Here is a 24,632-nt window from a genome sequence, read left to right as displayed (position 1 = left end):
GCTGCAACATGACGGTCCTGGCTCTGCCCCTGCCAGGTCCACAGGACTCTGGTCTTAGCCAAAAGCTGACAAATGGACCCTTGGCTCAGCCACAGCCAGCACCATGTTAGCTCAAGGTGGGCTCCCTCCCATGCTGCTCCTGATGCTTTTCCTTTTCTTCCACCAGGAGCATGGATAAAGGCTGAGGAGCCTCAACTGGTTCTGTGAGCTGGCCGGGGGGACACGGGGTGCTCCATGGGACGGCCGTGCTGCTGCCAACACAGCGCTCCTTGCCCAGGGATCACCCATGTCACGGGAGACCTCTGATGGAAGGTGAGTGGTGGCTGGGCAGCTGGAGTCCCATCATCTTGGTAGAGATTCGGATTAAAAACTGGGACAAGGTGGGGCACCAAGGTGTAAGGGTTGACTGTTTCCTAGTCCAAGGGCTCAGGGACCACTGTGCTGGCGCAGGAGAATGGCTGTCTCCAAAGATAAATGATCTCTCTCAGACTTTTATCTCCACATGGTCTTGGTTTCCAGGAGGAAATATAATTTCATGACTGTGTTCTTTGGTTTTTTTGACTCCGATTTCGACAGCTGCTGCCTTGACCAAGCAGCTCCTAGCAAAACAGCCTGTCACAGCTTTGGGATGGCATCATCTCAAGGAGGATTTTGGAGGCCTCTAGTTTACCCCCTGCTACCTCCAGAGTCAGATGGGTGCCCCACTGCTGCCTTTCCCCGTCACCCTTGAGCAACATGCCCAGGGCTTGTTCAGACCCAACTCTCCAGCTCTCCTCTCCCGCAGAGGTTTGGATCAATCGCTACCGCAAGCAGCTGGTGAGGTCCATCTCGCCGCAGTTCCTGGAGGAGATCATCTGCTACCTGCGGAGGCTGGACCTCCTCACGGCGGAGGAGGCCGGGCGGGCGCAGGAGGAGAGCTCCCTGCCCGAGCGGGTGAGGGCGGTGGTGGACGTTCTGGCTGACAAGGGCAGCTATGCCTCCCAGTCCCTGCAGACCTTCATCGAGACCACCAATTCCCAGCTCTACCTTCACATCACTGTCTATGGTAGGCAGTCCACTTTGGACCCAATGAGGGGTGTCTGCACACATCTCCTGGCTGTGGGTGCTTGCTGGAGCACCCCAAGGTGCGCATGGAGCTGGGCAGCGTTGCTGGGGAAGGACACAGCCAGGGGGTGACAAGGGCTCTCTGCCAGGCCTGAGGGACCTTCCTCCAGGCCCCTCGCTGCCCTCAGCACACGTCTCAGGGCAGCCTGAGGAGCCTTTAACGTCCTCAACATCCAGATGACACCAGTCACTCCCAGCAGCTGGTCTGGGAACAGGGGGATGGCAGGAGGAGGACGGCTGGGCAGCCCTGACCCCATCCATTGGGGGCTGCCCCAACCTCAGGCTCTCCTTGCAACCCTCTTGCCAGGAGAGGTTTCCCTGGTTTCCCTCCTGATTGGAAGGCTCCAACCTTGACTGGTGTCTGCTCTGAATCTCTTGCAGCACTGTCCCCTGCTTATCCAGCCTTTGCTGAAGGGTTTAAATATGCTGTACCAGGGGCAGTGGCACCTGAGCCAGGTGAGCAGGACAGGACCAGAGATGGTCACCAGGTTCAGCCAAGAGTCCCACTCATCAGACAAATCCGTGGTGATGAGGCAGGGCTGAGGTCAAGCTGGGAAGTCAGTCCAGAGGTCAGGATCAGGTCCAGCAAGGGCAATCAGGTTCAGACACAGTCTTGGTGGTCACCAGGCAAGTGTAGAGCAATGAGGTCCAAGATCAAGGTCCAGATCAACACGGACCGTAGCACAGGCACAATGGCACTGTAGACAAGTACTCATACAACATAGCTTAGGCAGGGACTGAAGGCTCAAGGCTGAGCTCAAATGGGCTCCTGGGGTGAGGCTGGTCAGGGCCATTTAAGCCTGTTAGTGCCCTTTGGGCCCTGGCAGGTACCTTCCTGCTAGGACATAAGTGCAGTTTCCCCTCTGCATGGTCATGGTAGAAAGGTGAAGCAGTGTCTCTCATTTATATCTGTGCTTACCATCCTCCTCCTCACCCCCCCCCCCCCGGGGTTTTTTCTCTCTGTGCAGAACCCATGGTGCAAAAGCACCTGGAGAGCCTCCAAAGCTACTATGGGAATGGCTTGGAGACAGGTCCCCTTCAGCGACTCACGAACCTGCTGCTGGTGGAAGGCTTGACCGATATCCAGCAGAAGGAGCATGACATCCTGCAGATTGAAGCCACCAAAGGCCTACGAAATGTATCCAAGAGCATCCCTCTGGAGAAGCTCTTCCTGCCTCTCTCCAGGGTCAGCATCCCACCTCGGATCTCTGTCACCATCGGAGTGGCCGGGATTGGCAAAAGCACACTGGTGAAGCTGTTTGTCTACACCTGGGCCAAGGGGGAGATCAACAGGGACATCATCTTTGTGCTGCCCCTCACCTTCCGGGAGCTCAACACTTACGAGAAGCTCTCTGCTGAGAGGCTCATCTGCTTGGCGTTCCCTCACATCACCGAGCCCAACTGCATCTCGGTGGGAGCTGCCAGGACCCTGCTGATCCTCGATGGCCTGGATGAGTTCAAGACTCCTTTGGATTTTTCCAACACGGTAGTATGCACTGATCCCAAAAAGGAGATCCAAGTGGACAACCTGATCACCAACATTATACGTGGCAATCTGCTGCAGGAGGCTTCTGTCTGGGTCACGTCGCGGCCAACAGCAGCCAGCCAAATCCCTGGCGGGCTTGTTGACCGGATGACAGAAATACAAGGTTTTGGAGCTGCAGAGATGAAGGACTTCTTGGACCAGATGTTCCTTGACAACAGAGACCTATCCAGCCAAGTCCTGCATCACATCAGGGCTAACAGGTCGCTGCATATCATGTGCACCATTCCTGGCTTTTGCTGGATTTCTGGCTCTTCAATCGGTTATTACCTAAAAAATAGCACCAATCAATCCCAAGAAACAACTGTTGTCCCCAAGACCCTATCAGAAATCTATTCCTATTATTTTAAAATGGCTCTGAGCAGCGACTGGCCAGAAAAGCCAAGAGAAACACTCAGGATCGAGCAGGCTGTGAACAACAGCAAGAAGCTAGTGGGCAGCCTGGGCAGACTGGCCTTCTATGGGCTGCTCAAAAAGAAATATGTGTTTTACGAGCAGGACATGAAGGCCTACGGCATTGACCTTTCCTTGCTGCAGAGCAGCTTGTGCAGTCGACTGCTCCTCAAAGAAGAGATGCAGTCCTTCACAGCCTACTACTTCTCCCACTTAACCATACAGGAGTTTCTAGCAGCTATTTATTATTACACGGCTGCTAAGCGGGCAATATTTGACCTCTTCACAGAGAGTGGGATGTCCTGGCCCAAGTTGGGTTTCCTCAACCACTTCAAGAGTGCTGTTCAGAGGTCTCTGCAGGCAGAGGACAGGCACCTGGACATCTTTGTGCGTTTTCTCTCTGGGCTCCTCTCCCCGCAGGTGAACAAGCTGCTCTCTGGGTGGCTGCTGGTGAAGGATGAGCACAACAGCTTCAGAAGCCAAGCGATCAGCTTCCTCCAGGGCTGCCTGAACACTGACTATGTCATATCCTCGCGGACAGTGAACACCATGCACTGCCTGTATGAAATTCAGCACATGGAGATCGCTAAGACTGTGGAAGAAGCAATGAAGAACGAGAGCTTGGCCGGGATGCTCACTCCTGTGAACTGCTCTGCCCTGGCTTATCTCCTGCAGGTCTCTGATGTCTGCATGGAGGAGACGAACCTCTCCAACTGCCTCACCTACAACATCTGTAAGAGCCTGCTCTCCCAGCTCCTCTTCTGCCACAACCTCAGGTGAGTCCTGATTGAATTGCACTGGGAGAGGCAAGCAAGGACACCAGGCTATGACTCAAAATCCTAGATGTCGATGTGAGACATGAGCCCACCAACAGTGTCCATCAGCAGAGACCTGCACTGGGAATGGAACTGGGTCAATTCTGCTTCTGTGCTGGAGTTTTTCCACCTGTGATGGACAGATATCACAGAAGGGTAGTCCTTTCTCCGAACGCTTGCCTTTGCTCTTTCTTTGTATCTTCTCCAGGCTGGACAATAACCAGTTTAACGACAACGTGATGGAGCTTCTGGGCAGCGTGCTGAGTGTGAAGGACTGCCAGATCCAAAAGCTCAGGTAGGACCTGGCCCAGGGCAGACAGGCTGTTCCTGGGGATGCATAGTGGAGCTGGGGGCACCTTAAAACCAAGGTGAGAGTCCTCCAGGAACGTCTCTCCCACTGGCTCCCCAGGGTGCCTAGTGACAAGGACAGTCCCACACAATCTCCTGCACCCAGGCACGGTGACCTTACCCCTGTGTCCTCACAGTGGCTGAGCAGGCTGTCTTGCCCAGCCTTCCTGGGACAGCTGCCTCCTCCCTGTTCCTAAAAATTTATGTAGAAATCCATGGGTTATCCCAACAAACTGCTTCCCAAGGTCACAGCTGTTTTCTGGACACCCAAGGCTCCACACAGAGCATCTGACATATGGAGGGGATGGGATCCTGATCCCCCTGCCTGAGGTGCTTCACCCCAGACAGATGGGTCCCTAATTTCGCTACCTCCTTGCCCTTCTTTGTGGCTGTGCATAGAGTCCCTCATGCTGCAATCTGAGCTCCCTTTTTTATGACATGAATGACTTTTAAGTCTAGATCCACCCTGCCCTTGCAATCCCTGCCTAGTGTCCACCCCAGGAGAGCAGACCTTGGTGCATCCACCACTTCGCGTAGTTGTACCACGAACCAAACACTCCCCATGGCTTTCCTCTGCTCACCCATCCCAGCTGCGGCTGTGAAAGCCTCTTTCTCTCCCGGAAAAACACCCGATTTTCCTTTTTCCCAACAGCTTGGCAGAGAATCAGATCAGCAATAAGGGAACCAAAGCACTGGCCAGGTCGCTGATGGTGAACAGGAGCTTGATGGCACTGGAGTAAGTGTTCCCCCTTCATTAGCTCCTGCCACACACACGTTCCCCACCAGGAACCATCCCCATGGCTGCAGCGGGGCCTGATCCCAGCTGGGGAGGGTCTCCAGCCCCCAAGGCTACCACTGCTCAAAAGATGAATGTAACTCTTGAGAGCTTCCAGCCTGATGTCCCACCTCGGCTGTGCCTGAGACTGTGCCAAGTGGAGGCATTTGGCTTAAACTGGGCACATGCCACTCTGGCTTTGCTAACCTTGGCTTTTCTGCCCATCTCGCCCCAGCCTGCGGAGCAACTCCATTGGACCCACCGGAGCAAAAGCACTGGCTGATGCGCTGAAAAAAAATCAAGTTCTGTTCTCCCTGAAGTAAGTCTCAACTTCTGCAGCACCTCTGGGAGCAGATCCCCAGGACCCCCCTCCAGCCCTCTCTTGTCCCATCAAGGTGTTCCCCACCTTGAGGTCCTTTCCCAGGTGGGGAGTCCCTGGGCACAACCTGGTTTCATCGTGCCAGGCAATGAGCACGAGTGCAGCCCTCAGGGCAGCCCCAGGCCAGAGATGTTGGGACTCTCCTGCCTCTTACTTCAGTGGGTCTGGGTTGAGGTTGAGGTCCAGGTCCAGACCTTGCAGGAGAGCTCACAGGGTGCTGGTGGATGGGAGGAGGTATCTCCCATGGGAGAGGAGGAAGGGAGACCCTCAGGCAGGGATACTCAAGGGCCAGATGCCTTTCTCACGCTGGGGACAGGGGCAAGCAAATGCCAGGGCAGGAGACCACCACCCCGCACCGCCGCACAGCCTCTTGCCCCACTGCAGTGGCTGCTGTGCACGGCTTGGCTTCTCTCTTCTGGCAGCCTGCAGCACAACAACATCAAGGAGGACGGTGCCACCTTCCTGGCCGAGGCCCTGTTGACCAACCACAGGCTGACGACCCTGAAGTGAGTGACCAGGACCTGCTGTCCCCCCTCCCAGCCACCCAGCAGACTGAGGGACCACTGACAGGGACACGGCTCCTGATATTCATGGGTGCTTTCCTCCCCTTCGCAGCCTGCAGAAAAATGCCATCGGAGCCCATGGTGCCAGGAAGATAGCAGAGGCGCTGAAGCAGAACTGCAGCCTGAAGGAGCTGACGTAAGAGCAGCACAAGGCGAAGGGATGGCGATGCCAGTGCCACGTCTCTGGGATCTGTGGGCAGGAGTGGTGGGCAGGGGCTGGGCCATGCGGTGCAGGCAGGATGAGCTCCACTAGCTTTGCCCCTGGGGGCTGGTGTGAGTGGAGGGGCCAAGGATCGCAGTGCTGCTTTCAGAATGACCCTGCGAGATGCTCTCCGTATCTCTGGGGATGCAGAAAGCCGTGTAAAGAACCGAGAGGCCATGTCTTCCCTCCAGCAGAGGCAAGTGGCAGGTCTCCAGGCCCTGTGGATACATTAAAAGCTATTTCAGCTCAAAACCAGCATAGAAGAACAAAGGTGTCTGTAGGTTGGAAATGAGACCGCAGCAAGTTCGTGCTTATTGCCGGAGCAGGAAGGGCCTGGGGGAGAGGAATCCTTTGCTGGCAGATCTAAGCTGGCTGCAGCGTGGCTGCCGGTAACGCCTGCTCTTCCTCTTGTGTCTTAGCCTCTCCAGCAACTCGGTAGGAGATAACGGCTCGGTTGCCTTGGCTGAAGCTCTGAAGGTGAACCACAGTCTGCAAAACCTTGAGTAAGTCCCTGCTCCATGCCTTGTCTCCTGCTTGCCCGACAGAGCCCAACCCAGCCTGCTCACTCCAGCAACACCTCCCACCCCTCAGAGCCCCTCGTACCACCCCAGACCCTCCCCATGTCTCTCCCACCCCATGTCCCCTGGGCTGTAGTGCTCTGTGCAGGCTGGAGCACAATGCAGCAGCCCTAGACAATGCTGACAGCAACTGGGCTGGCCCTGCCTTCACCAAGGGAGCACTGAAAGTGTTAGTCCTCGTCCCAGTGATGATTTTTTTTCTGCTTTTGGAGGATATTAGTAGCTTTGGGTCTTCTCTCTTTCCAAAGTGATGGGAATTGGCCTGTGAGGAAGGTGACAGGCTGGGGCCTGGCAGACTCAGGGTGGGATAGTGACACCTTCATCCCCCTTGAGATCAGCAGCCACAGAGGACATCCTCTCCCACCTGGTCGGAGTGGAGGGCTGATGGCTCCTGGGGATGAGCTGCTGTGCTCTGGGTCCACCACCAGCATGACAACGACCCAAAATCCAGAGGAACAGCATGAGCCAGCAGCTGTGGTGACAGGCAGACAGGGACAAGGCTGCCCCAAAGTGCTGACAAACGCTGTCACCGCTGCTTGGTGGGGCCAGTGCTGCTGGGGTGAGCAGGAGATGCTGATCCTGGTGTGGCTGCTTCTGAAGTTGGTCCTTTAGCCTTGGCTCTTCCCCAACTCCTGTGACTGGGAGATGCTCATTTCTCTGTGAAACGGGCACTTTTCACAACAAACACAACCCTGCAGCCTACCTGCGATGCCAAGGCTGCCCTGTCCTCACGCCTTCTCCCATTTGTCTCAGCCTCCAGAGCAACTCCATCAGCAGCACTGGGGTCACTGCGCTGACAGCGGCTCTCTGCTCCAACAAGGGACTTATCAACCTCAAGTAAGTGACGGTCCCTCTCGCCATCCTGGCTGAAAGCTGCTGCTGAGACATGGGACCTTTTTGGCAGTCTGGGCTTGTGCCTGGTTGCTTTCATAAGTGCTCTGGGATGGTGAAAGCAAACTCTGTCCCTCCTCTGGCTGCATCTTCTTTCCTTCATTAGCTTTCTCCCCTTGGCACAGTATCCATTCAGCCATGTCTTGCAATGAAATGATGGCAGCAGGGATGGGACGCTGGGAAAAAGCCCTGATGGCCCGTCGGTGCCCACAGCTGTAGGATGCACTGGGAATGGAGATGCAGGGAAGGAAGGTGCAGATACTGATGGGGATGCAGTGAATGGAGATGAATATGCTGTGGGCAGCAGGTCGATGGAGGGGATTCTCCCCCTCTGCTCCGCTCTCCTGAGACCCCCCTGCAGTGCTGGGTCCAGCCCTGGGGGAACCAACATCAGAAGGACACGGACCTGCTCGAGTGGGGCCAGAGGAGGTTGCGAAGATGATCAGGAGCTGGAGCAGCTCCCCTGTGAGGACAGGCTGAGAGAGTTGGGGGGGGGGATTCACCTTAGAGTGACCTCCCAGTGCTTAAAGGGGCTACAGGAAAGGTGGGGAGGGACTTTCTATCAGGGAGTGTAGGGATAGGATGAGGGGTAATGGTTTTAACTGAAAGAGGATAGATTTGGATTAGATGTAAGGAAGAAAGTCTTGACTGTGAGGGTGGTGAGGCCCTGCCCAGAGAAGCTGTGGCTGCCCCCTCCCTGGAAGGGCTCAAGGCCAGGTTGAACCGGGCTTTGGGCAACTTGTGCTAGTGGAAGGTGTCCCTCCCCATGGCAGGGAGGTGGGACTAGATGGTTTTTAAGGTCCCTTCCAACCCAAACCATTCTGTGAGTCTATGCTGGTGGGGATACAGGGAACGGAGATGCTGAGGGGGCTGCAAGCCTGGCTGCTATCACAATAGATGTCTCGGCTCCAGAGTGGGGGTGAGGGAACAGTGGGGGAGCAGCTGATGCCCTGCCTCAGCCCCATATCTTCCCCAGCCTGCGGGAGAACTCCATCAGCAAGGAGGGAGGTCCTGCCATTGCCCACGCCCTGCGGAACAACAGCACACTCAGGAAGCTGGAGTAAGTCCCATGGGCCCCAGGAGGGCCCCCACGCTGGTGCATGGTGGCACTGGAATTGTCCCAACCTCTGTGTGCATGACTTGTGTTCTCTGTCCCCTGCCTCCAGCCTAGCGGCGAACCTGCTGTACGACGAAGGTGGCAAGGCCATCGCTTTAGCGATGAAAGAGAACCGGGCGCTCAAGTCCCTCCAGTGAGTTTCCACCTGGATGGTTTTGAAGCCCCTTAAGTAGATGTGGGGCAGGGACAGGGCTCCTGGGCCTCAGCCCCTCCAGGCTGCAAGAGCGGGTCACCCTTCCACAGGATGTGTGCTGGGCCACACGGATGGACCCGTGGGGTTTTGCACATGGGTCTTGCACCTCCCAGCCTCCACCGTACTGGGTGGAGCCTGCAGGGACTGGAGAGTCCTCGTGGCACCCGACTTCACCTCCTGTTCTCTCTTGTTTGCAGCTTGCAGTGGAATTTCATCCAGGCAAAAGCTGCCACGGCCCTGGCACAAGCACTACAGTCCAATGGCAGCCTGGTCAGCCTCGAGTAAGTGGGGACATGGGTGGGCAGGTCCTGGGCAGCATCTTCCTACTGGGGCCTGCCCAAGGGCTCTGCCCTCATGCTGCTCCAGGGGAAGTGGCCTTGCCTGCCCCAGTCCATCCTGTGTCCCCATTGCATGTCCCTGGCTGGGGATGCTGTAAGCAGATGGTGGCCCAGGGCTTCCCCAAGCCATTTGGGAAAGCCTGGCACACTGTGCCCTCTGCTCGCTGCCCCTCTCTGCCCGTCTCCCTGCTCCCGGGTGCCTGGGCTGTGGGCAGATGCAGCACGTCCGTGTCTTAGCTTGCAGGAGAATGCCATCGGAGATGAGGGAATGGCCGCCCTCGCCACTGCGCTGAAGGTCAACACAACCCTAGCAGATCTCCAGTGAGTATCCGGGCTGTGGCAGGGCCCTGGCATTGCAGCCTGTCTAATTAGCGGATCATGGCCACCTCACAACATGTGCTGAAGGGTCCTTGTTCTCTTGCAGCCTGCAAGTGGCTTCTGTTGGTGCCACTGGTGCCCAAGCCCTGGCAGAAGCTTTGATGTTCAACAAGAGCCTGCAGATCCTGGAGTGAGTACTCAGTGAGGCCACCAGGTCCCCATGGCTGTGACACCACTCCCTTGGGGTGCCTGAGACCCTGGGCCTTAACTCAGCACCGCTTCCTCCCTTGTACCGTGTCCCACCAGACTGGGCTTGCCTGTCCCTTGACTCACTGGCAGGGGTCACCTCTCCCAGCTCCTCTCGCCCATGGAGAGCGTGGGGCTGTCCCGGGCTGTCCTCCCTCACCACCAGCCTTTCTTTGCAGCTTGCGGGGAAACTACATCGGGGTGGCAGGGGCTAAGGCGATGGCCAACGCGCTGAAGGTGAACCGCAGCCTCCGCCGGCTCAAGTAAGTATCCCACTCCTCGGGGTGAGCCAGAAAGAGCCATTCCAGACCTTTCTGGAGGGAGCAGCGAGGGGATGGCCAGGGCAGCAGCTCTCAGTGGGGCAAAGCCCAGAGCTGGTGCATTCCCAGTGCCCACGCCGTGCATTCCCTCCTGGTGGACACATCTCCCTGGCTGGTGATTTCTGACCCTCCCACATCCCACAGCCTGCAGGAAAACTCCCTGGGCATGGACGGAGCCATCTGCATTGCCACTGCTCTGAAGGGCAACCATGGCCTCACCTACGTGAAGTAAGTGGCTGCTGCGTTGGAGGTTAAGGCAGGGATGGGGGAGAACATGGGACACAACAAGCGACTTCCCCCACCACTAGCACTGACCATTCCCCGCTGCCCTACGGGGACCTCCCCAACAGGGCAGGAGGCAAGGGCACCCTGTGCTCCCCGCACAGCTCCAGACCCCACAGCTCCTCTCTGGGGATGCCTCTGGGGGGAAGAGCCTCCCCAAAAGCCAAATATTCTCCAAAATATCACAGGGACAGACTGGCTCAGCCTCTCCAGCTCAGGTGGAGCTTTCTCCAGTTTTTCATCTGCCTGCCTCCAGGCTCTCCAACCCAGTCCCCCGTGACCAGGCTCCAGCAAGAGCTCCTGGATGGTGTGGGGAGGGTGCAGATGATGCTGGTGCAAAGCCGGGGAGCATTTCTTGTACCCCTCAGGGATCCTGCTCTGCCTCGTGTCCAAGCCTGAACTCCTCTTCTCTTTGCTCCCAGCCTGCAGGGGAACCGCATCGGCCAGTCAGGAGCCAAGATGATCTCTGACGCCATCCGGACAAACTCACCCGACTGCATTGTGGACGTGTGAGGGTGCCTGGCCGCAGTGAGGAGTTGGCCCGGTGGGTCCCTTTGGCCAGTATGCCTCTGCAGGGAGCTCTCGGCCTCCACCCGCCCATCTCGGAGAGGAGAGCTGGTGCAAGGAGAGCTCCTGAGCTCCCTGGCACAGCCCAGGAGGACCCAGGGCCTCCAGATCAGCAGTGCAGGAGGGTCAGAACTTGCTAGTGCTGAAAGCTGAGGGATGTGCACCCACATCCCTGTTCAACGAGACCCAGGGGGAACGTCAAGGAATGGGGCAAGTGCCAAAAGGAGGGAGGAGGGGGCAGAACCCTTGTTTTCATGGGTGATTTTCCTGCCACCGCCAATGGCAGTGACCCCTCCTGTGATCTTCATGGGGTTACGGCACCGTGCCCAGACCCTGCCCCTGCCTGGGTGCAGCCTGACGGCCCCGGAGCTCTGCTCTGCTCCCAGCCTGCGTCGCTGTGGGAAACGCTGCAGCATCCCAGCCGGGGCTGCAGGGCTCTGCTCCCAGCACCAGCTCTTCTCTGTCTGCTTCTGGCAGGGATCCCAGGAGGAACCAGCTGAAACATGGGCAGGATTGACAGCAGCCCCTCCTCGCCTGGCTAAATACAGCCCAGTCCTGCAGGCTCCCCTTGAAATCCCGGGGAGAGGCGAGAAGTTTGCTGTTTTCTTCCTCAGATAAGTGTGGTGCTTTGGACAGGGCACTTCAGAGCAGGGTCCTAGGCAGCGAGTGCAACCTGTGCTGTTTGCTGTGCCCTCAGTAACAGGCTGGTGCTGGCCCAGCACGCCTGTTCAGTAGTGCTGTTCTCTATCACAGAGACAGATATCCCAAGGCATAGGAGTGGAACCATCTGGAATGACCTTGGGAAATAAAGAGCCCTTGGGGTAATGGGAGGAGGCGTGGGAGGGTGAATGTAAGAGGAACAGAACTGCACAGGGATGGGCTGTCTCCAGCACACAAGTCTTGGTGCTACACCATGTTATAATCACACAAAGCCAATTTTTATAAAAATATATATATTTTTATTTGGGTTCAATCTATTTAGGGTGGGAATCAATAGGCAAAGCAGCGCTGGGTGCATGGAGAGCCGCAACTCTGCCACACGCACGCTGAGTTCAAAAAACCAGAGGTTTTTTTATACTTCTGTGCCACCGTCTTTAACCAATCCTCTCTCATCAGATGATTGTCCTGCTTTTTCTCCATTGGGTCCTTTGAGATGCTTGGGTCTTTGTCCTCCTCCTATGGGGTCTTTTGGAAGTCTCGAAGCCTTGGTCTCCTGGCGCGCTCTGCTCCTATTGGATCTTTTAAAAGCCTCACGATTCCATCTTTTGGTGGGCTTTTCTTCAAGCAGCAGTTACATGTTATCTCTAGGTGATGAGGTTTCCAAGAAGCGGTTTACCTATCAGCTCTAGGTGATGAGGTTTCCGAGAAGTAGTTACATTTTTCCAATCGAATGGCATACTTTATATTTTATCCATATATATTCAAACATCCATTGTAATATAGGTTATAGTAGCAAATCATTTCAAAACCCAGGTTTTGGGTACCATATGGTACAGGGTACCATATTCTATTTTTACAATACTTTAGACAGCAGGATAGTGTGGTTTAACATTTGCAGATCATTCAAACCTGTCATACCCACCTTGCTTAACTTATCCAATTAGTTACAATAGTCTATTACAACCAGGACTGCCTTTCATGAAGTTCTGCCTCTTGAGTTCCGGCTGGACTTCTGGGGTCTCCTGCTGTTGTCATCGGTGACAAGTTGTGTGACTTTAGGATGTGTCTTCCCGACAGCCCAGCTGCAGGCAGGGTCTGTCCCTAGCAGGTCACCTTTTGGGCGGGTGGCTGCTGAAAGCAGAGGTGCCAGGTGACACCTTTGTGTGAGTGCAGAGACCCAGTGACACTCCAGAAAGCGCCAGGTTTGCAGATGGACCAGTAGCCAAACTAGGCAACCCCCCCCCACACCCCCTCCAGCCCACACTGAGACACGCTGCCGCTGCACGCAGGGCAGGGAGCGACGGCTCCAGGGCCCTTTGTGGCTGCTCCCGGAGCCACGCTGGGCTGAGCTGTATGATATGTACACACTGGGAGATAAATCGGTTCCTAGATGAGCAGATGCCTCGTGCTGCCTTCCTCTCTTGTGTTACATTACCTTCGGGGTACGCTGTGCTCCAATGTGCACCCAGCCCCCTGCACTGGAGTGACAAGAGGGCTTATGGCTTTTCCATGAGGTGTCAGGGGCTTGGCTCTCCAACGGGATACAGCGATGCTGAGGGATTTAACTCCTACCTCTTTCACTGTTATTTCAGGGCAGGTTGAGGCTCGGGTCCAGCTCTGCCCAAAGCCTGAGCCTAACCCTGAGCTGAAACATTACCTGAAACACCAATGGAGAGAGCAGTCAACAGCCCTGAGCTACCTCCCATGCCCTGGAGCTCCAGAAAATGGGGTTAACAACAATTTGAAATATAGCTAATTGATCCGTCCACATGTGCACATACCTAGCTACACACAAACACTCCTGGGCTGAAAGCTCAAGTGCTCAGAGGGTTCATTTCCACTGGTGCCGGGGTGACTGCAAACAGCACTGCCTGGTCCCAGAAGCTGCAGTGCATACCACAGCTGCCTTAAACTGGGCTGCTGGTGCTGAAAGGCTGGGTGGTAGTGCTGCCTGAAGAAGCTCTGGTTCTGCGCACACCAGGGATTAAGTCGGCTCTCCATTTTTGGCCTACAATATAGGAAATAACATAGAAAATTTTAAGTCTGAAACTGCAGCCCAGACTTGGAGACTGGGCCCAATCTTGTGGGAAATATCTCTCATGGGTCAGATGTATCTCAGGACTGGAAGAGATTCCCTGTGTAACACGTACAAATGTTTTCAGAACAGGTCCTAAAATCAGGACATCCTCATCCCCTGGGAAAGGGATGTGGCAAGCACATGCACTTTCTCACTGGTTGCCACAGGACCACCCCCTGATGGCTCTGCAGGTGGTGTCTAGCCCCAAGAAGGCCATCTTCTGTGCTTGCTTTCTTTGAAGTGAGGTACAAAATCCCAATTAACTTTGCAGGGTGCAAAGAGGTGTCCTAACAGCCAGCTGAGCTCAAGCCTGTACGACTGAAAATTTCAGCACATCACTGCACACACAGATGTCCCGTTACTACACAAAAACTGCGCCGTATTTACCTGTAAACTTTTGTCCCCCCTTGATGTGACATGTCAAACTCTGAGCTGTGCTGATGGGCAACTGCCCTAGGTGTGAAGGTTCCACCCTTGGGGCCAGAGACACAGAGAGATGAAAAAGCTCTTGGTTTTTCAACTAACTCACACGTATTCCTTCCTTCAGCACAATAATGGAGGGGTTGGACCTGACTAGACTTCAGATGGGGGGAAAGCAAAGTACTTTGCTGATGTAAAAAAAAGGGAAGGGCAGGAAAACAGCCTGAGCTCTTGTCTGCCCTGATGAACACACACCAAAACAAACTCTCCTAATCAAGCACTGATTTCTGCTCCCGTGAAGACAAATTGTGATGCTGAAGCAGAGCTAAAAGAAAAGAGGCAACACACCAGACAAACGCCAGCTTTTGCATTCACCTGAATACAATTTCACTGATGGCATCAGTATAACTTGCTGAACAAAAAGCCCAACTTTGGGCCCATTTGAGTGCTTAAACCTCAGTCTGCACCAGAATTGCCAGTATAATTTTTTGTATGGACTTAGTTACAGTGCAGTCTTGCACGGTTGCCTTCGGAAGACTCAAGCACAGCCCACTGAAGTCTGAGAACAATTCCCCCCAACACAGCTGAAATACTAAGAGATGCTGCACTGAAGGTGGTATTTGAGGACTCCTGCACTAGCTTCCTGCTCCCTTAGCGCAACTGGTGCTGCTCTCTGCAGAGGCAAGCCCTTGATTAAGTAAAGGAAATGTTTGGGATAAATAGATTTAAGCCAGATTTAAAATCAATTTAAGTGTGTTCCCAGAGCAGCTTTTCATCCAGTTGTATTAAGCCAAAAAAATCTGTTTGGACATAATAAAATGCAGGGAAATCAAGCGCACGATGCTCACTGGAGTGCAACTTCTGGCACTGCAGCGCATGAGAGCCAGTTCTAATGCAATTATGGAAATAACTGCACTCCACATTACTGTGATACTCATTACGGATAAACTGCTCGTGCTTTGAGAGTCACAAGAGTGGCACTCCAAGTTTAATTTTCAAGTTTAATGAACATTATTTACCAACTCCCGCATTCATGCTGACAAGCGCTTTTCAAACGACAGGACATTAGCTCCTGGCCTACATGCTCCCCAAAGTTTGTATTTCCAGATGCCTCCTGGTCCTGCTTCTAAAGGGTCAGAAGTCATTATCACTTTCCTCTAGTGGCTCTGGCTTTCTTGCTCGGTGACCAGATTTGCTTGGGGAGATTTCCATGCTGTTGTCTTCTATATCATCCTCCTCATCATCTTCATCTTCATCCAAGTCAATCTCACTATCCCCCGAGTCCTCCTGCAGGAAAGCAAACAGAATTAACGACCAGTTGAGTTCTCAGATGGCAAGGCACCTTTGCCACCTCAAAAGATGGCACTGCTGAATCCCTCCGTCCCTCCCCTGCACTCTGTGCAATCACACACCTGGGGGCTATGGGGAAGGCTGCTTGTCTGGACTGGTATGGATCCAGATTTGGGGAGCTGCAGCAGATTCTACAAGAGGTTTTGTTCCAGCTCAGGCTGCTGTGCTGCTGGCCTTCCAAAACAAGAAAAAGCCAGAGCTCAGCTGCCTCTGGGAGGTAACAGCCTACATGTCTTTCACCAGCAGCTCCCCATGTTGCTAGACAGTGGTTGCTCCATTCAACTGACTGCAAACCTCCTTCCCCATTTCATGGGGCTGACAAAAACAAACTCCCTGACTTCTGCTGAATCTGTGGTATTAAAAACCTTGCAGAGTGTTTAACTTTAAAGGGATACCTATTGCAAGACCAAAGAATCAAGGCATAGTGGAAGAAAATTAACTGCAGGAGAGAAACTCACCTGTGCCATGGTGATGATCTTGCGTACACCTGGCCGTGCTGGGGCAGATCTCCCCTTGGAGAACCAGAGTGTAAAGAACAGGAGAGGCAGAGCAGCACAAAGAAGGAAAAAAAAAAAAAAAAAGGAGTACAAGGATATACAAGAAAACAGAAAGTAACCAGAATGGGAGCAGGGGAGAAGGCAGCAAAGCCAAGTACAGCCTGGGCATGTGCCACACCAGCAAGTGATGGAGGATGGACATACAGCTGCTGAAGCCTTGTCTCTTCTCAACTTCATAACCCAATTAATTCTTTCAGGGGTTCAAACCAGCCTCACTATTTTCTTTCCCTGATCTCAGACACACTGACGCTTGCAAAGGTCCCTAAGCAAGTCTCTCAGCCCTGGTGCCTGCTGAGATGCAGTATTAAAAGGGCAGAGCCATGGGACAAACAAAGTGGCAGCAGCTAAGGACAGTAAGAGGCCAAACACCTTGGCTTTCCACACCTATATGTGCTGGGGCTGTGCCAACAGGGAGATGTGGGAAAAGGCTGTGAACAGGAAAGTCCAAAGAAAGGAGAAATTTCAGAGAATGACTATCCAAAGCTGGCAAGAACGTGGTAAAGGACAATCAGGCAGCACTGTGACTAAGGTCACACCATCTTCACCTACAGCACTGGCACTCCTGACTCTACCCAGAAATGTTTCTTAATATCATTCCCCAGAAGGCAACAGTCTCAACCACATCAAGTCTGGCTGAAGCAAACAGCAGAATGTGGTCTGCAAGCTCCTTTCAAGAGAAAAGGCGAGGACGGGCAGAAAGAAGGGCAGCTCATCCCTCTCCAGCAAGAGACTTATCACTATAGTGTCTCCAGGTCTCTGCAACAAACACCTAATAGCAGTGGTACCTTCACTCTTTGGGCCCTGCCTGCAGGAGAAACAGTCTGCCCAGAGCTCTGCATGGCTGCCCCAGAGGTGTCAGCCAGCCACGGCAAATGGCTTTTGTATGTGGTGGTGAACACGGCGAGTTTCCTACTGTTCTTATGTCCTGTAGAGGTGGATTCCCCCATCTGCTTCCCTCCCGTTTCAAACCTCCTCCTGGGGACCCTGGAGCCGTGCCAGCTCCATTAACCTCTGCTTCCCGATGCAGGTCAGCACTCTGCTGCTCCCCAGGGTCCGGTGTCTGTAATGGGCCTTTGTGAAGAGATTTCTGAAAAGCAAATTCTTTGTTTCACAGAGGCTTGATTTCTATGCCACGAAGGCAGCAAAAGGCAGGTCAGTACTGAGAGATGGACCATCCCCCAGCAGCACGGGACTTCAGAGAAGACGTCTGAACTAGCATGCCCTCCTCAAATAGACAGGCAGCACGGTGGGGTGTCTGCTGCACAGCGAGACAGAAAGGCTGCATCTACACTAGGATGTTAACAGACAGCACAGGTTCAAACACAAGTTCACAGTCACTGTAGTTTTTAAGTGTTTGTACTATTTCCTAGCGCAGTTTTGGCTTGTGCCAACCAGCACCCTCCAAAACTATTCCAGCATCACCCGGGGAACTGGACACGGCCACTGCTTTTGGCTGGCAGCTTGGATGCCAGCACCTTTTGGGGAGAGCTTACTGTATGGATGCAAACCATATCACAGCAGGTGGCTTCAGCTTCTTAGTACAGATGTGGCCACTTACAAGTGCCCAGAGGCATAGAAAGATTGCCCACATATGCCAAAAGCTGAGCACTACAGCCAGAATAAGTGCCTGTGTGTACCTTTTTACCCACTGTCTGCTCACCAGGTCAACCATAACCAGATGCAAAGCCAGCAGCCATGGGACAGCTTTATCTACAACACAGGGATGCCCAGGGCACAGCTCACAGCTCTGCTCTCAACCCTGTCATCTGGAGGACTAAAGGACTGATCCTGTTAGTACAGGCCACTGAGGGCTCCAAGGAGTGTGTTTTTAGAGCAACACAGGGGATTTAGATCCACACATCAAACCCCTGCTACACTGCACCGATCCCCTCTTCCCAGCAATTTGACCCAACAACTTAACAAAACAGCATTCCTGCAGCCCCTGTGCCACTAGTTACGCACTGCAGGCTAAAGCACAGGGCAGCGCACAGAGGCCCCAAGGGCAAAAGAAAAATAGGAAAATACTGTGTCTATGCAGATGAGAGAGCAGTCAGCTGGAGGAAAGGAGGAGAAAAGCAGGCCTAGGGCATGAGGTTTCAGCAGATAAAAAGGTGTGTCTCCAGCTGAGGAGCAGGCTGTCATTCTAAAGCACTGTCAGAGAAGCTCCACAAGCACATGGGATGGTTACTTACATCTTCCTCTGTGTCTTCACCTTGCATTGTTCCCACAATCCGTGTGCCAGCTCTTCCTGCAAGAGTAAAGAGAAGCACTGAAAAACCTGGCTCATTGTTAACACTGAGGGAGAAGGAAAGATGAAGTTCAGGGTTTACATTTTAGAAGATGAGTCAAACAGCAGTGAGAGGATGAGTTCCCAATGCATGTAAAGTCACCCCCCTTGTTAAGCCTCAGCTCTCAGGAGAAGGTAGAAGGGGGTAAGGCCACAGCAATTCTAGTCAGGATGGTATCTCCAGAGCTACCTTATGCCACTGTGACAGTTCAGACAGGACAAGAGGCAATGGACACATTAAGAAATAGGAAATTCTATCTGAACACAAAACCACGGGTTTTTTTACTGTCAGGGTGGTCAAACAGTTGAAGAAGGTTGCCAAGAGAAGTTGTGGAGTCTCCATCCATGGAGACAGTCAAAATCCAACTGGATGTGGTCCTGGACAACCTGCTCAAACTTGCTGTTTGAGCAGAGGGGTTGGACTAGATGATCCTGAGAGGTCCCTTCCAACCTAAACAATTCTGTGAATTGGCATATTCCTTCCTCTGCTTCAGTACACAGAGAACAAAAGCCTGTCTTTTCCACATGGTAAGCCTTCAGTCTTCAGAGTGATCACTATACTCAGATCCTTGCTGATATCCCAGTAGGGAGGACCGAGATCTCACAGGAATCCTAGGCAGTGCCAAGGCAAACCTCAAGAACTTCTTGTTGAGAGTTGGATGTGTAAGTCTGAAGAGGGAGGTGGAGATCTCAGGGTTGTAGGAAGTTCACTCCTTTTCCAGACCCAGGATGGTGTTCCGGGCAGTAGCATGAGGCACAGGGTAGGTCTCCAGTCATCCAGTGGTTACTTCCACCATGGTCAACACATAGCACTTGTCTTGGCGGGTTTGGGGAAGGGTGATGTAGTCAACTTGCCAGGCTTCCCCATACCTGTACTTTGACCATCGTCCACCGTACCACAGAGGCTTCACCCGCTTGGCCTGTTTGATTACAGCACAGGTCTCACAACTGTGGATGACCTGTGAGATGCTGTCCATGGTAAGGTCCACCCCTCGGTCACAGGCCCATCGGTAGGTTGCATCTCTCCCCTGATGACCAGAGGCATCATGGGCCCAACGAGCTAGGAATAATTCTCCCTTGTGCTGCCAGTCCAGATCCACCTGAGATACTTTCACCTTGGCAGCTCGGTCCACCTCCTTGTTGTTTTGATGCTCTTCATTCGCCCGACTCTTGGGTACATGCACATCCACGTGTCAAACCTTCACAGTTAGCTTCTCTGTGACGGTCTGTGTAGACATGGTGCTTGTTGCTCTGCTCTTTTTTTCCCTCTCATCCTGAGGATGCTGTGCCATAGCTCTGATCCTAAGCATGGTGTACACAGTGCAGGTCATAGAGAAAAAAGAAAAAAGAACTGACAAGAAGATTATGCCATCATTAACATCCACAGAGAACTCAATATTTCCAAAAACTGCTGTGTCTGGCCTGAAAAGATGGAAAAAACCCACTCTTTAATCCTCCCCCCAGGGTATGGGTATGATTGTTGTGGCCCCAGATGTAGCAGCCTAAAAAGTAGGACATGCAGACAAAGTTGAGTTTATATTCTGAATTATGTTCACTGTCTTGGAGGTTATCATGCAGTAGGCATAATAGACTAATAAAGCAAATTTTATACCATACCCTGGTCTACACAGGAGCATTAAAATCGGCAGATAGTTCCCCATGTGCGGAAAAATATAGAGAGCTAGATACAAGGCCCATGTAAGCATGTTGAACATCATAGCGAGTAGGTGGCTTTTACAATAGAGAATTGTAATTCTGACTTTTCTCAACAGCCAGCCCCACGTTGGGTGCCAAAATATGTGCTAGTTTGAAAACAAACTAGTGGGAGACACCAAGTCAGAATAACAATTTAATAAGGAAAAAAATAAAAATTATAAAGGCAGATAGCACTGGGTTAAACTAACAGAGTCAGGATACAACCTGACACCCTGTTAATCAGGGCGGTGGTAGCAGTCTGGTAGAATGGTGGCTGCAGTCCCCCCGAAGCGGTGAGCCTGTAGAAAGAAGATCTGCTCTTCCTCAGAAAAGTCCAGTGGTGGCTAAGTAGCTCCTGTCCTCTGGAAATCCAGTGGAAAAGAGAGCGTCTCTGGTATTCAGAATCTCAGGTTATATCCAGGATGGAATGCTGGTTTTCTCCCTCTGGGTGGAGCATCTCACAACGGGGTAAGGAGTCATGCTGCACGGCATTGATGGGCCAAGAGCAGAAAGATAGTCTGGCGGGGGGAGGAGGCAAGGAAACACTGCCCCGCCTGATTTCGACAGCTCATGAGGATGGTAATAGAATACACGGCAACCCAGGACACTCTGCAGAGGCCATATGAAATGGAGAAGATGCTCGCATGGCCTCCTTTGCTAGGAAGGAAGCACGGAAGGTGTTGGAAATGGGTATTGCAGAGTTGTGACTGGGGAAATTCTGCATGTGGGCTGACTGGGTGACTCAACCCTGCTTTCTGCAGCCACCAGAAGTCACTCAGTGCCAACTGGATGACTATTTAACAGTCCCATTGTGGCCATCACATTTCACCATCTGTTTATCTCCTGTCATCACTAGTATTCTCTATGCCAAATATGGATTTTTCCATTCTAGACAAAATCTATTTTATTTTTTTTTTAGCATGAAAACCAAGCAACTTTAAAAAATATCCTGTCAAACCTCTTTTTGTACCTCCCAAAGTACAAAAGCTGACAGGTCCTTTTCAGACCCTTTGCAGACCGATTCAGGTTAGTTGTAGCAAAAAGCTGGCAGAAGTCAGCAAAAAAACCCTTCCTGTGTTAAGGCAGATAATTTAAAGGATCTTATATCTTTAAATAAAAAGTGGTGTCCTTTATCCATCTTGTTGATGATAACACAGGCAGTGGAGATGGAATTATAAGATTCCTGGACAGAGGAGCTTTAGAGACACTTGCTCTAATATACACCAGCTTAAACTATGTAAATTTGTAAATTTGGAGACGATTACAACTGACATCATTAGATGGCCATGGAAGCAGATTTTTGCCCAGCTTACAGATGGCTCCAAGAGTTTAACTGCAATTTTGCTCCATAGAATGGCTCAGAATAAAGTGTTAGATAGGGAATTACTACCTCAAAGGAGAAAGCAGCAGGGAATTCCTAAAATCTGATAAGACAAAGCTGAGAGAAATCATGAATATAAAAAAGAATCAAGATATCACATAAGGGGAGCGGATGAAATAGGACATTTAAAAAATGCCAAGGGAAGAGCTTAGAGAATGCTAACAGAGGGTCTGCAGGATGCCACTCTTCCATCAGTGGAAACAGCAAGGATCTTACAGGCATCTAACTGCTTACATTTGGAGAAGGATGAGAATCAGGTACTGCCCAGACTTTGAGCCCTACATTGTTTAAGCCAGGAGCACCTCTTTGAACTAGTGACTGTGGGATCAGCAGCGTTAGGTCCCGTAGCACTGCCCTGGGACACTCACAGGAGACACCCCAGGGTGCAGAGGGGCCGGAGCTCCAGGTTGTGCACTGTGCTGTGGATTAAACAGGAGAGAAAACAGATTTTCCACGTTGGTAGGAGAGGTTCCATGACAAAGGCGGGAGGGTTATTTTAACTTTCAGATTGTAACCCCCCAAGTTTCCGTGTGTGGGAGCGAGGAGTGGCAGGTGGCTGTGGTGCCTTTTTGCGTGTACTGGGGCAGAGGCAGGAAACAGAGGAGTCATCTGCACGGGACAGGGCAAGCTGACAGGTACGGGGGTGTTTGTCACTTGAAATTTCCTGGGTTCAGTTTAGCTGGGCTCAGCTTGCTGCAATGCTAGTGCTGCACCACTCTGGCCGCAGAAGCTCACACAGCTTCCAAGCAGGTGAGAGCCTGTTATGTTTACTTACAGATAATGTGAATTCATCCGGGACAGGCTGTACAAAGTGATAATTAGGTAAAATGCTAATAATGAACAGGCTGTAATTCACCGCACCTTTGGATTCAAATCTAATCTCTGTGCATCACCATGGTTTATAGCCACTGAGCCATCAAAGATCAGAAGTGAATGTGCATCCACGATTTTAAGCCTGTGAGCATTTGCCATTTTTCCTCTGTGTGTGATGCTTGCCATTGTACTAACCCGTGCAGCTGCCCACAATGGATCCACAGGACTAGAATGATTTACATCTTCTTGCCCAGCAGTGGGTATATGTTAACGCTGTGCCTGACAGCACGAAGCAACATTTAACCTGAGAGGTTAGGACAACCTACCATGAAGGGAAGGCAGATTTGCAGCTGAAACATTTTGCTCCCACTTTGGAGATCTGCATTCAGTCTCCAGCACTTAATGCAAATTCACAGTGCACTCAGATGAGACACCTCCCTCCCCTCCGCACCACCTCCACACACAGAGAACTGGGATAAATTTTTGCCTGATCTTTCTGATCTGTGTGCCCTTTAGGCACTGCATTCTTAAGCGCAAACGTACCCCTCAGCACAAGACCCTAATCTCAGCAGCATTTTCTAGGCATTGCCAAAGTAAGGTGATTAATTAAGCACACCACAGCTGCTGCCCGAGATGAGCATACTTCTTTCTTACACCTCCATGAAAAGGAAATTTGCTTGGAAGTGAGTGAACTGTCTCCCACCATTTCAGACCTACCACCTCTTCTCCACTAGGTCCAGCATCGCAATGGCCACAATACAGGCTGAAAGCATACAGAAACACTTCCCTCCCAGGGAGCACTTTGCTGACACAAAACATACAGCCAAAGACAGCTCAGCTGGGAGAGGATGCTGAGATGGTGGGAGGAAGCTCTATTTCAAGCTAAGACAAATTCAGTTCTGTGAATTCTAACCACAGCCCCTTTTCAGTGCTTCCAAACACACTTGACTGCCTCCCTTCCCCAGCTACATGAACCTGGTAGTAATGTCCAGCAGCTGCTATATCAGGAAACTAAAGACTTTGCAGTCTCTTATCTGGGGGATGGGAATCTGCAGAGATCCACACAGAAGGGCATGAAATTGAGAACAACAGCTGTATCAGCTTTCTCCCTCCCCAGGCTCGTTTCCTCTGAGTACTGACAGTCAGACCCAGTGGCTCAAACAGTGTTGACTGTTTTTTCTCTCCTGCTTAACCTGAAGAGGCAAGGAAGAAGAGACTAACCTGACTCTCCAAAATGCTTTAATAAGGTTTACAGTTAGGACTTGATTTGCTTTACTAGAAAAGTAGACTCACTCCAGGAGCACAGTCACAAGGGCCCATTGTATGCCATGTGTATGAAGTCCCAATCAGAGTAAAATTGCACCTGGTGAAGTTCACAAGGAAAGAAAGTTCATGGAGAGCAACACCAGTTTGGTGAAGTCCTCTGAGGAGCTCTGAGAGCAGGTGCATTTGTGAAATTTTTCCCCTTGACTTCATACATTATCAAACAGCTAGAGAACTTGAACCCTGCTAATGCACAGCCAAATACCTTCCCGCCAGACCCATTCTTCAGACCTCAGATTTCTCCCTCTGCCACCAGCACGGTATGTGCAAAATCCAGACCCACTCATCTCCTTATTTTCACTGAATCAAGGCAAACATGTGCAACAAGATACCTGCAAACACCAGGGCCCATGAAGAACCATCAGGAAGAGACCAGCCCGGCCAGGTTAGAAGAGATTTTTGTTTCTGTTGCTCTGTACTTCTTATTAACTGCCGAGAAATCAGGTGGGGATTTTCAAAGGAGCTCTGAGGTTAAAACAATGATCACAAATCCCACATGGAAAGGAAAGGTGAGAAGAGTGCAGTGCCCAGCAGAGCCTGTCTCACGGCTGCCGCTCAGATGTGACTCACCTCTGCCCACCTGACAGCACATCAGGTCTATGGCTCTCCCTTCTGTGCAGACATCAGAATCTGTTCTGGCTTCTGAAAGCACGAGATGCAGAGTACCTGCAAGCCCCGCGGAGCATGTGAACTGCAGATTCCTGGTATTTTGGGGACAGAGGCCTTGCCATGCTGGACAGGTTCTTGAGTCTGCAGCTAAAGTCTGCACGTGCAGCAGACCCTTGGCAGATCCTCCCTAATGGCACTTGGGTTATCAAGTCTGGCATGACTTGGACCACAACATTTTCTTATGTTTCTCAACAGCACAAACTCCACCATACTCTGACTGCAGTAGTGGGGAGACACTGGTCACTGTTTCTTAAGGGTTTCTGAACAGACTGATGGGGGGAATGACTAGGGAACAGTAAAGAGGGAGACCACATCCTGCACTAAGCTGCACACCAGCAAGAGGCAGCTGCCCCTATGGATGAAGCTGAGAGATCGGGGATGGGCTCACACAGTATTTGAATGATGCCCAGACAGCTGCGGTGGGCTTC

The 24,632-nt window shown here is 52.2% G+C and overlaps 2 protein-coding genes across 12 annotated transcripts in view; one reads left to right on the top strand and one right to left on the bottom strand.

Annotated features, from left to right (window-relative positions):
- The first annotated feature begins 286 nt into the window (after positions 1 to 286).
- NLRC3 (NLR family CARD domain containing 3) lies at positions 287 to 10,941 on the top strand. Its single transcript, XM_074919458.1, has 18 exons — positions 287 to 312; positions 785 to 933; positions 2,073 to 3,816; positions 4,064 to 4,150; positions 4,856 to 4,939; positions 5,214 to 5,297; positions 5,780 to 5,863; positions 5,973 to 6,056; positions 6,542 to 6,625; positions 7,454 to 7,537; positions 8,568 to 8,651; positions 8,758 to 8,841; positions 9,099 to 9,182; positions 9,477 to 9,560; positions 9,664 to 9,747; positions 9,983 to 10,066; positions 10,268 to 10,351; positions 10,828 to 10,941. The coding sequence occupies exons 1-18, from the start codon at positions 287 to 289 to the stop codon at positions 10,916 to 10,918; spliced, it is 3,189 nt and encodes a 1,062-aa protein (XP_074775559.1). The 3' UTR covers positions 10,919 to 10,941.
- Positions 10,942 to 11,945: 1,004 nt separating this feature from the next.
- The window catches only part of CLUAP1 (clusterin associated protein 1), a 75,383-nt gene continuing 62,696 nt past the window's right edge, over positions 11,946 to 24,632 (bottom strand). For 9 of the 11 annotated variants that reach the window (XM_074919230.1, XM_074919231.1, XM_074919234.1 and 6 more), the window contains 3 exons: positions 18,229 to 18,284; positions 15,938 to 15,991; positions 11,946 to 15,416 (listed from right to left, as the gene is read on the bottom strand). In XM_074919230.1, the coding sequence (XP_074775331.1) occupies positions 15,264 to 15,416; positions 15,938 to 15,991; positions 18,229 to 18,284 (263 nt within the window). In that variant the 3' untranslated portion in view covers positions 11,946 to 15,263. The remainder of the gene's footprint in view (positions 15,417 to 15,937; positions 15,992 to 18,228; positions 18,285 to 24,632) is intronic. The other 2 variants (XM_074919232.1, XM_074919233.1) reach the window with 1 other exon arrangement.

Source organism: Athene noctua, chromosome 15 (genome assembly GCF_965140245.1).
Source record: "Athene noctua chromosome 15, bAthNoc1.hap1.1, whole genome shotgun sequence".
In the NCBI taxonomy this organism is placed as follows: domain Eukaryota; kingdom Metazoa; phylum Chordata; class Aves; order Strigiformes; family Strigidae; genus Athene; species Athene noctua.
The sequence above is the reverse complement of the archived record's forward strand: the minus strand, read 5'-3'. Positions and strand labels throughout refer to the sequence as shown.

Excerpts from the sequence above, each read along its gene's own strand:
- NLRC3 (XM_074919458.1), top strand. The coding sequence starts at position 287 with ATGTCACGGGAGACCTCTGATGGAAG. Across the intron at positions 313-784 it reads CGGGAGACCTCTGATGGAAG|AGGTTTGGATCAATCGCTAC; the intron begins GTGAGTGGTGGC and ends CCTCTCCCGCAG. Across the intron at positions 6,626-7,453 it reads CACAGTCTGCAAAACCTTGA|CCTCCAGAGCAACTCCATCA; the intron begins GTAAGTCCCTGC and ends CATTTGTCTCAG.